The sequence below is a fragment of the Neopelma chrysocephalum genome, unplaced genomic scaffold (genome assembly GCF_003984885.1).
Source record: "Neopelma chrysocephalum unplaced genomic scaffold, ASM398488v2 Primary Assembly neopelma1_96845, whole genome shotgun sequence".
Taxonomy (NCBI): Eukaryota; Metazoa; Chordata; class Aves; order Passeriformes; family Pipridae; genus Neopelma; species Neopelma chrysocephalum.
Window position 1 is genome coordinate 212,788 of NW_020925488.1, and position 11,740 is coordinate 224,527.

The 11,740-nt window shown below is 51.2% G+C and overlaps 1 protein-coding gene across 1 annotated transcript; it reads left to right on the forward strand.

Moving 5' to 3' along the window:
* Window positions 1-6,671: 6,671 nt before the first annotated feature.
* On the forward strand, window positions 6,672-9,373 carry LOC113960689 (myogenesis-regulating glycosidase-like). The gene has a single exon (XM_027670360.1). It carries the CDS (start codon window positions 6,983-6,985, stop codon window positions 9,071-9,073), a length of 2,091 nt encoding a protein of 696 aa, XP_027526161.1. The 5' UTR covers window positions 6,672-6,982; the 3' UTR covers window positions 9,074-9,373.
* Window positions 9,374-11,740: the final 2,367 nt, after the last annotated feature.

Sequence of the window (11,740 nt, forward strand, 5' to 3'; positions counted from 1 at the left end):
TGATCTGCCCAAAGCCATGAAGTTTGTCTCGGAGCTCCTAAAGCCCAGATTTATCCCAATCCACTCAGTTGCAGTTGCTTTTAAGCACCCAGCAAGCCTTTCCCTGTGTGTGCCTGGGGTATCTTCTTGCTTCAAATAACCTCTCCCACCTGCTGTTAAGTCATACTCAATTCCTTGCCTTAAGGAAAGAAAGGAATGGAAGGAAAAGTTTTCATCTTATCTTCTGTGTCACTAATGAAGATATTAAATACCACTGGTCCCACTACAGACTCCTGAGGGATCCAACGGCAAATCTTTTTTTACGGCTTTGGCAATCCCTTAATGAGATACAGGATGTTCAGGTTGCTACTGAACAACCCCCTGACATCAGATTGAGGAGACCCCAAACCAGAAACCAATGCCCTAAATAAGCCCTGGTGAAAAGTGGTCAGTCATTCTGTCAGCACAGACTGAAAGGAATCAGCTGAACATCAGACACTGAGATTTTTAGGGTTTCAGGACATGATTTTGGCTTTATTTCTTCTATATGCAAGAAAGTATTTGCATATGCAATTGCTCTGTAGCCTTAGAGCCCATTCTTCCCCAGTGCACTGCCTTGCTTTTGGCATGGTGCAGCCTCATGCATAGGGATGCTTTCTTCAAATAGTTTCCACAGCCTTTCCTGGGCTGTCCCTAGGAGACAGCAAACTATTTTCCAGCTGTGGCCTCTCCCATGTGGAGCAGGATAGTCCTGTAATTGCTGGCTCTCGGTCACGTAATTTCCATGTCAGTTAGTCCTTGCCAACTAAGTCCCATGGAACAGCTTTGTTCTTGTCTCCATCGTCAGTTTGGTGGGTGCATTGCTTTTTCTCATCATTTTGCAGCTCGTGGTGAGTTTAATCAGAGTGAAGCGACCATCAAGTGAAACATCACCTCCTGATGGTGGCATGGTACTAACCACCACATCTTCAGACACAGGGGTCACTCACCAGACACTCAAATGAAGCCCTGTCTGGTCTGGGACAGGCACTGCTTTTCAGCACACAGCAGCTTGGGGAGCAAGCCGAGATGAACATTTCACCAGCCTGAAACTTTTGGGGTGCTCAGGAACAGCATGGCCATCTGTTAGGTTTTGACTTCAGTCTTGGAGCCAGCAAGGTACTTTATGACACTGGGGACACCAGCGAGCAGCTTAAAATCCAGGCTCAATCCTGTACCCTTACTGTCATCCCAGAACAGAAATGGCAAAACTTGCACTGGGTCTGCAGGGTGTGAAGGACTGGGGTTCTGAGGGGCTCCCTGTTTGTTTGGTATTTTAGGAGTGAAATCTTCCTCTCTCCCTGGGTAACTTCCTTCAGGCAAGGTGCAAATGCTCATTAGCTTTCTTTTCAGCTCTCTGGCCTATTGCACATTTTCTCTGCAGTGAAACCTTTGTTCACAGAGAAGCACTTGCCGTCAAATGTTTATGAAAATAACCACAGTAAAGATCCTGTACCTCCAAGAAGGAGGAAGGAAAAAGGTATTTTTACATACCAAAATTCTCCCATGGCTGGGAAGTGGAGCTGGTCTGGGATAAAGCAACAGCTCCAGAGATGCCTGGGTTAGATGTGTCCTTGCAGACGTGCTCCTGGTCCCAAAGCAGATGTGCTCAGTCTGCCTGAGAGCCTCATCTCCCACTGAGTGTGCATCAGTGCCACAAGAAGTCCCACAGGGGCAGGCATGAGATGACTTGTCCAGGGCCCCTCACTCTGGCAGGCAGTTGGCTTAACCCATGCAGAGTATGACGCGTCCCTCAAGGACCCAACTGGTCCTGCCCTCATGGTGGGTCTTTGGTTCATTGTCACAAGAAAACAGTGACCAAGAGCAGTTCCCCTTCAAGAGCTGACCCTCTTCATCTCTCTGCTATTGCAGGCAGCTCCCAGGAGCTCCCTCTCCAAGCAGAGGCTCCAGCTGAGCCTGGATCTAAGTGGGAGAAAGCCCCACTGAAACCCGGGTCACTTCCTGGCTTCCTCCTTCACCTGACATGAGCTCAGCTCACTGACTTCATTCAAAGAAGACTGAGATGACAGCACCCTTTTATTCTTCCTTTTCCTGTATTTCCACTTTCCCCCAGTCTGCTCACATGATTGCACAAAAGGACCTTTTCTCCCCTCACCTGCGCTTTGCTTATCGCTCTCTGCTCAGTTTGTTTCTCCATCAGGGGAAGGCACCTCAAAAACTCCCAGGAGCTTCTCACGAGCACTGATCCTGATACAAGAGGGTCTGATGATCTCAGTGCTACCCTGGGAATGCCTGATGACCAGTCACCCCACAGCCCCGGGACAAGTCTGGCAGTGGTCGCTGGGACTCAGCCTGAGCCACCGGCTCAGCAGATGGAGCTCCTTCCCAAGGATGTGGGCAAAGCGGCACTCAGCGTGCAGCGGGATGCCGTGGCCACTAGCAGCAGCACTTGGACACTGCGTGCAGGCTCAGGAGTCAGAGAGCTCTGAAATAGGGAAAAAGTTGATTTGGCAATGTTTTTCCTGCTGTCTTTGGAAGGAGGAGTTCATACAAGAGGACAGGAGTGGATCTTCCATTGCCTGCTCCTATAGCAATGAGGAATGAAAGATCCATGCAGTAAACTCTATTTCTTTCCTGGTGTTGAGGGACTGGAGTTCTCTGGATATGGAAAAAACTCAGGTAACATTTTTGCTCTAGACCTGAACTGGATTTGCAAGACTCCGAGGGGCTTATGGCACTGTCAGGCTTGGACAGGGTAATCAGCTTTGCAGCAGCACCCTGTGCAGGCAGAAGCCAGCAGAGTCTGTGCAGCCACCTTCATACTGAGGTGAGCTAAAAACCCTCCAGGCATCAGGAGCCATGGGGAGCATGGCAGAGACCCTCAAATCAGGATGGCTTCCAGAAGTAGGCCTGCTCAGAGTGGTCTGGTGACTGTGAGCTGGTGGGGGTCTCTCCATGTCGCTGGTGCACCCCTGCAGGATACAGCCACAAGTCCCCCAGCAGGTCAGACTCTGTTGCTGATATGGGGTTAATATAAAACAAATTCCTGTTTCAACCTAAGGATCTGGGGAGATCCCCATGGGCCAGTCATCACCCTCACTGGAGCTGCCAGGAATTGCTAAAAGCCCAGAGCTGGGGTGAGTGGTGCACTCAGCACTGTGGCTGATATTGTCCCTTCAGGGCAATACTTCCAGGTGGAGCAGGGTCCGGCACCACTCCAAGAGAGGGACTCTGACTATGTCCCTCCTCTCCACCTCCTTGTGTTGCTCCAGGTGCTCCATAAATGCTGGCTGCTGGTGGCAGGGATGCTGGTGCCCTTGCGTGCACCACGTGGACTGTAGAGTGTCCTTGGCAATGTCACCTCACCCTCTGCATCCATCCCCCAGCTACTTCCACCTCGTGTTAAGCCTTGTTGGCTTTGTAGCTAATCTGTGGCAGCTCATAAGATAACCCTGGCTCTCCCTCCTTGGCTGCAGTGATAGCAGACACCTCTTTTCTCACGTCATCTATATGCACAGGAAAAATGGTGAGCAAACATCCCCCATGCCCCTTTTAGCAATAAATCCCCCATATGACACCCATGTTTGCCAGGCTTCTGTGAGAAATGAGGGCTGATGGGAACTGCATTCTACTTTGTGTGTGTTTTCTGTTAAAAAGGTTCATTTTAAACATTCTAAAAGGGCTTGGTAAATGATTAATCAGTTCTTGCAGAGTTTGACAGGGCAATAGTTTGTTTATGACTTATTATGTTTAGCTATCTATGGTGCTTTCTGCTAGGACACATTTTATATGCTCCCTGTGAGCACCCCAGAGTGACTGCTAAGTGTCTGATAACCTGTAATAAAAAGAATTTCAACATAGAAAACTATCCCTTTATTTAAAGAAAGAATTGTCTCCTGATGGGTTCCTTGATGAGTGATGGTCTCCCTGCACCAGCAGGCAGGTAAACACCTTGGATTGGTGAAAATCTGAGGATTTGAGCATCACACAGCTGGAACCTGAACTGAGGCCTTCTGCTACATATGCCAAGAGATCAGGGGGGTTGCTGGGGACAGATTTGGTCTAGGGGAAGGAGACTCTGGGGGAAGGTGCACTGAGGGATTTAGGTGTGTAGCTGCCCTTCAAGCTGGCTGATGTGTTTCATCTCTTGAAACTCTTGAAGCTTCTGTTTACCTGTAAAAGAGTCTAAAGTCCTGGTTCATTTTCTACATGTCACGGCACTGGATATGTCAATATTTAATCTGTGCATACTTAGATCCTTAGGGTGAGGAATCCTGGCTTCTTTCAGCCTGGAGGACCAACAGTGCCAGATCCACACCAGATTAGCACCTGATCAACTAGCCCAAATATAACACAACAGTGCCTATATCCCTGGGACATCTGGCTTTCAGGGCACTATGGGAGCATTTGTGGCATCCTTTCTTGGAAGCACTTGCACTCTGTGTGGGTTAATAAAGTACTCACTGGAACAGAGAGGCTTTGCAAGAACCAGTTAGTCACGGGTTAGGAACACTGTGATGCCGTAACCACATGAATGGAGTAAGGGTAGGGCTGGATCTGGGCGCTGGGTCACCTCTGTGCACCCCTTGTCAAGAGTCCTTCTCATCCCCCCTGGGCAGCAATCAGGTCTGCAGATGTTTAATAATCTCATGAGATGTAAGTTCTGAAGGATGGAAGGGCAGCTTCAGAAATTCCTTTTTTCTGGTGCGATCTATCCTGGGAATCCCAGCTTCATGCTGTGCTGCCTCCAGATATGCCAGTGCCTGCACTCCCCTCTGACCACCCACATCTCACGTCTTCTCTGTGAGGGGCAGGGCTGGGATACCCACTTGGCATCCCATGACATAACAGGAGTTAGGAAAACCCAAAAGACCCTGGGGACAGGACAGCTTGGCTCAGGAGTCCTGGCTCCCTCATATTCCACTTTTCTGCCACTGATCTTCTGCTCCTGGGGAAATCAAGAGATTTAAAGCAAGTATCAGGGAGTGAAATCACTGCACAGAAAGTCTGGAAACTTTCTTCATGTCCTTTACTCTTGTAGGGATTTTTGAGTCATGATGTCCCTGTGTTTTTGGGTTTTTTTTTTGTGTTGTTTAATATTAACAAAAAAAAAAAAAGGGAAAGGGATAGCCTATCTTTCCGTTCCTTGTTTTTTCACCCTGGAAAATGGTGCAGCTCATTTCAAAGGAGACTTCTGTCTCAAGGCTGGTTGGGAGGGAGAAAGGAGGAAGGAAGAAGGGGAGGAAAGCTCCAAGGTCGGCAACTGAGGACTGACACAGCACATAAAAATCTCTTTAAAGTGAAAAGGTTCTTTTGCCAAAACACAAGGGTTTCAGTGTAAACCACCTGAGCTGGATTCAAAGCCATGTCAGGAGCCAGGCCAGCACAGGGGAGGCTGCCAGGTCTGAGCACTTTGGAGCTGCCAGAGCGCCCCAAGTACATGTAACCCAGCCTGCTCTCCAAACCCACCCCTGCCCTGGATCACCATCTTTTTGGGGCAGCAGTAACCTCCCTTCTCTCACTTCCCTACACCAGCCAGGGCTTGTCTGGGAACACTTTTTATCCACTCCAGCTCTTTTTCTCAGCAAAGCCTCACTCACCCCAAGAATGCATTACAAAAACCAGCCAGGCAGCTAAGTTGGGCAGTTGGGGATCTGCTCTGATCGATCCCAAAGGTGGTGACCTCTGGCATTTTTAATGGCCCTCTGGGTGGCTTATCATCTCTGTATACTTAGATACTGATGTCATGGTGACACAGGTAAATACACCCAGCACGTATTGCTGGGCACAGCTCGGATAAGCAAGCTGGCTCTTTTCCCTCCTTTCCGTATAGGCTGCTCCTGCAAATTTGCATCCTGGCAGATCACACAGACCCCAGGATGGGGCCAGGAGAGCTGTGAGCCCAGCTGCACAGTGTGTTGCCTTGAGCCTCCAGCCTCAGTTTCCTCTGCCTGTGTTTATGTTGGCAGTGGATACTCAGCTGTGCAGCACAGGCTGGCTTGGTGATGCTTGATACAGCTGGAACATGTGTCACCTTCTGTGCATACCTCAACAAAACAAGGTTTTAATATAGTCCTGGTCTTGCAACAACTTCAATTTAACCTATCCTCAAGCTCTGTACCAAAATATCTTCCATCCCTATTGCACTGTAGTGTCTTGCCTGGCATAAGCCCAAGAGCTACAGAATTATAATAAATTAGGACAACTGAATTACAATAAAAAACAGAGATGCATACGTAGGGAAACATTCTCTTTTGCCCCTGCCAGGGCAAGAGGGGCTGTCCTGGGGTGATGGCTCTGAGACAGGTAGCATGGCAGGCTCTGCCCAGCTGCCCCAGAGAAACACATCCCCACAAACCCACATCTCCATGCAGCTCAGGAAAGGAGCAAAGCGCAGGGAGATAAAACATGACTTGCCAGCTGCATCCCCAGAGGGTGGTGGGGAATAGCAGGTGAGGCTGGAGACCTCAGCGCAGCATTTCTCTGTCTGTGTTTGAAGCAGAGAAGTTGTGGATAGGAGGGGAAATCCAACAGGGCTTATAATTAATGTAAAAACAGATCAGCTTGTGAAGTCTAGCCTGCATGCTCAGGTACCAGGCACTTCCCCTGGCCCCATTCTCCTCCAGGCTCTGGTCTGACTTTCATCCCTTCATCCTTGCTCTGCGGGATGCAGCGAGGTTGCAGCCAAGAGAGGGTCATGGGAATCCTGGCACAGATCTGCTCCAAAAAAAGCTCAGCCCAGCTGCCAGTGAACAGGCTGCCACTGGAGAGCAAAGTGAGCCAGAGCCACAGGGCTGCAGACAGAGCAGAGGAGCTGCGGCCCTCAGCAAGATTTAATTGGGTTTCTTGGTGTTTATAGCCCTTTGTTTCATGAAATAACATTGCAGATATGAGTGGCCAAGCTTTGGAAAGGAGGCTGTGAACACCTGCCTGCAGCATCCTGGATTTTCTGTCCACCAGTTGGAGTAAAAGAATTTAGCAGCAAAGTTTCTGCAAAGCAGTCATGGATGGTCGGGTTACTCACCGCCTGGGAAAACATGGAAATGCTCCAAAGGGTGCTGCCAAAGAAAGGCCTGAAAATGTCACACCTGTGAAGCAGAAGCCCTCCAAGGAGCTGAGGCCCATGCTTGGGGCCATCTTGCTGGGCCTCATGCTGTTCATCGCCGCGGTGGTGGCCTGGTGCTACTACACAGTGTCCCTGCGGAAGGCGGAGCGGCTCAAGACGGAGCTGATGGACCTGCAGGCGGACGGCTTCGTCATCAGGAACCAGCACGGGGAGGTGGTGTTCCGGCTGGCCTTCCGCTCGGGCAGCCTGGACCTGGAGTCGTGCTCCAAGGAGGGCGAGATCCTGAGCTGCACGCGGTCGAGCCGGGGGCCGCTCAACTTCTTCATCCAGACAGTGAAGCCCAAGGACACGGTGATGTGCTACCGCGTGCGCTGGGAGGAGCTGGCGGCCGGCCCGGCGGTGGAGCACACCATGTTCTGGGAGGACGCCCACTGGTACGGGGGCTCGGAGATGAGCACCCAGCACTGGCCCATCCGCCTGGCCGGCTACCAGGAGCCCGTGCCCTACGTCACCAGCGACGTCTACTCCTTCCGCGACAGCTTTGGCGGCATCCTGGAGCGCTACTGGCTCTCCTCCAAGGCGGCGGCCATCAAGATCAACGACTCCGTGCCCTTCCACCTGGGCTTCAACGCCACTGAGCGCGCCCTCTTCTTCCAGGCCCGCTACAAGGACTCGCCCTACAAGCCCCTGCCGGGGCAGCCGCCCTTCCCCGAGCTCAGCTACCGTGTCTGCGTGGGCTCCGACGTCACCTCCATCCACAAGTACATGGTGCGCAGGTACTTCAACAAACCCTCCAAGATCCCTGCCGAGAATGCTTTCCGATACCCCATCTGGTCCACCTGGGCACTCTACAAGAAAGATATAAACCAGGATAAAATTCTGCAGTTTGCAAGAAACATCAAGAAGTACCATTTTAATTGCAGCCACATAGAGATCGATGACATGTACACCCAAGCCTATGGGGACTTTGATTTTGACCCTGTCAAGTTCCCCAATGTGACAGAGATGTTTGCAAAACTGAGGGAAGATGGGTGTAAGGTCACTCTGTGGATCCATCCCTTTATACACACAGATTCCTCCAATTTTGGTGTGGGGATTGAGCGTCAGCTGTTCATCAAGGAGCCATCGGGGCGTCTGCCAGCCATGGTGAAGTGGTGGAATGGCATTGGGGCCATCCTGGACTTCACCAACCCAGCAGCCCAGGACTGGTTCCAGAGCCACCTGCGCCAGCTCCGGCACAAGTACGGCATCTCCTCCTTCAAGTTTGATGCGGGCGAGACCAGCTACCTGCCCAAGCAGTTCAGCACCTTCCGGCCGCTCTCAGACCCCAGCATCTGGTCCCGGCGCTACACGGAGATGGCCATCCCCTTCTATGAGCTGGCCGAGGTGCGGGTGGGCTACCAGTCCCAGAACATCTCCTGCTTCTTCCGCATCATCGACCGCGACTCCGTCTGGGGCTACGAGCTCGGCCTCAAGTCCCTCATCCCCACGGTGCTCACCATCAGCATGCTGGGGTACCCATTCGTGCTGCCAGACATGATCGGAGGGAACTTCCTCCCCAACAAAACAGAGGGGGCAGTGGAGATCCCCGACCGGGAGCTGTACGTGCGGTGGCTGGAGCTGTCGGCCTTCATGCCCTCCATGCAGTTCTCCATCCCGCCCTGGCTCTACGACAAGGAGGTGGTGGAGATCGCCCAGAAGTTCACGGAGCTCCACGAGTCGCTGGTGGCCCCGCTGCTGCTGGAGCTGGCCGGGGAGGTCACCGACACTGGCGACCCCATCATCCGCCCCATCTGGTGGATCTCACCCTGTGACGAGGCCACTCACAGGATCGACTCCCAGTTCCTCATCGGGGACACCCTCATGGTGGCACCTGTCCTGGAGATGGGCAAGCAGGAGCGGGATGTCTACCTGCCGGCGGGCAAGTGGCGCAGCTACAAGGGGGAGCTGTTTGAGAAGACCCCAGTGCTGCTCACCGACTATCCCGTTGACCTGGACGAAGTTGCCTATTTCCTCCGGATCTCCTAACATGGTCCTCATCAGTGTGCAATGAACTCAGCGATTAATTACCCAACAGCTTTAATGACCTGGGAATTGGTATAGTTTTTTACGTAGAAACACTTCATTATGAAATTTGAAGAAAACACTGAGACTTCTGTTTTTTTATGGAGCAAGTGGTGCTCCATAACTAATTAATATACATTGGATGAGTGTCTTTGTTATTGCAGTGTGACAAGTGCAATGTATAGAAACACAGTCTCTACTCATAATCTTTTCCCACCAAGAAATGCCATGCACGCTTCTTGTTTATAAAGGAAATTACATGGACTTCTTTGTTACCCAGTTGCACAGCTGATCCCCTGAGGTATTTAAAATTTCATGTGCTTAGTGAAGGAGGCAGCTGCAGCAAATTGCTTTTTTTTTTTACAAAAAGCTGTCTGTGGTTATCCTGAAGAGGAAGGCACCCAAACTGCAGCCTGCACAACAGATGGGAGCTGATGCAGGCATGAAGAGGAGTTTACACTTCCCATGGCCTGAGCTATCTGAGCAAGGAGAAGAAAGCTACGGCACTTGCTATATGCTGTGGCAACTGTTTTCCCCCTTTTGTGAATTACTGAGAATCATGTCCATAGTGTGGATTCAGGTAAGCCTGTAAATGTAGTGAAATATCATGGTACTAAAGATTAATACATAGCACCAAGTCAGGGTTTAGACTTGATAGGATCCATGTGTGTTTTGGGACCATGTTTAGAGCCAAAGCGTGCAATCTGTCAGGTCCCAGGGGAGAACTTGACCTCCAGAGAGTTCAGAGAATTAACAAACCAGCCTGAGTGCCCTGCTGCCTCAGTTTCCCCATTGAAAATGTTCTCCCACCCTGTGCTAATGGAGATCCCTGTCCATGAGCTGGTATTCGGCCCATACAGGTGACTTCTCCTGAGTGAAGGTGTGTCAGCAGCTCCTGAAGGCTTGTGGTAGGCAGGCTGTCTGTAAAATGCTCTCCACTCTTGGTCCAACCTTCCCTGCTGTTTTTAAGCAAACAGAAGCTTAAAGGTGACATGTCTGAGCAGTTTGGGAGAGTCCAGGAGTCTCTGGGCTGCAATGTGCCTTCCCAAAATGAGAGACAGATCCCTTTGCTGACCCCGGCACACTGCTTGTAGGTAACTGGGAGGTAAAGCTCTTGTGTGGCCCCAGGACAGGAGAAATCTCCCTTCTTTAGGGGTTTGTCCCAGAGCTGATCCATACAAAAGGTAAACAGGGGCTGGAGAACATGGCACTCACTCCAGGGCTGGTTTGCTGTCCAGGTGAAGCAGCCCCCAGACTGGCCCAGACTCCTGTTACCCATCGGGGGGTCCATTGTACCGAGAGGACCCTGCTTGGGCGCAGCGGCACAAGAGCAATGCCAGAACATCTTCTAGATGCCCCTGAAAGCAGCTGAAGCTGCAGTAATGCTATTGCTGATGTGGCTGAGGGGAGGGACAACCCCACTTTAATCCAGGGATGTGAAAGGGAAGGCAATGCTCAGTCTGCCAGTTGTGTTCAGAGTTAACAGGATATCTCTGAATCCTTACCGTAGGCTTTCTTCTACTCCAGGATAGCAGTTTCCAAGGAATGCATCTCCCCTGAGGTTGAGAAAGTGTTTCTGAATGCTTCTCTGTTGCTGCTTTGAAGCCCCAAGGGGTCCCTGACTTATGAGCTTGAGGGAACCAGAGGGTCCTGGAGGGGCCCAGCAAAATTCCTCTGGCTGTTGTTGCTGCACCAAAAAAAAAAAGCTTTCTGCAAAGCTGATGCCCTCGATGCTGAGGAGAGGTGGGAGAGCCAGACTCCAGCCCCCTCATATGGCACCTCTGCCTGTGTAATCAGTGTGTTCTGTATGCACACACAGCTCTGCCACCCACCTGCATCACAGGCTGGGTGGAAAAAATAGGCATCACTGAGGCTTTCTGCAAACTCTGGGGATGACATAAGATGCCTGGTACCATGGCTGCAAAAATGCCTCCCCCATCCCTTTCCAGTCTTTCCCCCAGTGCTTTTCCCTGCTGCCCAGACAAGTCACAGGGAGCCATGGGGGATGGGTGCTGGAAACATCCTGCAAGCAGGTGGCACCACAGCCACCTCTCGACACCCTCCTGCAGCACCAGGGCTGTGTGCTGACAGAGGAACATCTTGTTTGCCTTGCTAAGCTTCAGTCTTGATTGGTTTCTTGCACTCCCAGTGCTGAGCAAGAGCTCTTTGCTGGAGGTGCTGGTGACATGGGACTCTGCCCCGGCACATGGCTCACCCCAGTTTGCCGGCACATGGCTCACCCCAGTTTGCCTATTTTTTGGCAGGGGCAGTTTATTGCCCTTAATCTTTGATGATCACTGAGATAAAAACCACCTAGCCCTCCTGGCAAAATAATAAAATAAATAAAAATCTCTGTGTTTCTCTACTTGGCCTCTGGGATTTTGCATCAGCCCAGACCATCTTTTATGACTCTCCTGGCACAAGGCATCTACAGGCTGGCAGCTCCCACCAGGCTCCGGACAAGCTGAGGAGGTTGTTTTTTTCCTGAGCTGCCAGCCTGGCCACATGCCCTAAAGGTCTCTGCTGCCGTCAGTTTGTCCTTTTACCACGGTCCTCCCTAGCCCTGGGGTCTGCCTGCGTGTTGTTTTTTTCTTACTTTTAATAAAAGCTGTTATTTTGAGCAGCATGGAC

Bases quoted from the DNA above. Each gene is read 5' to 3' on its own strand.
- LOC113960689 (XM_027670360.1), top strand. From the start codon at position 6,983: ATGGATGGTCGGGTTACTCACCGCCTGGGAAAACATGGAAATGCTCCA.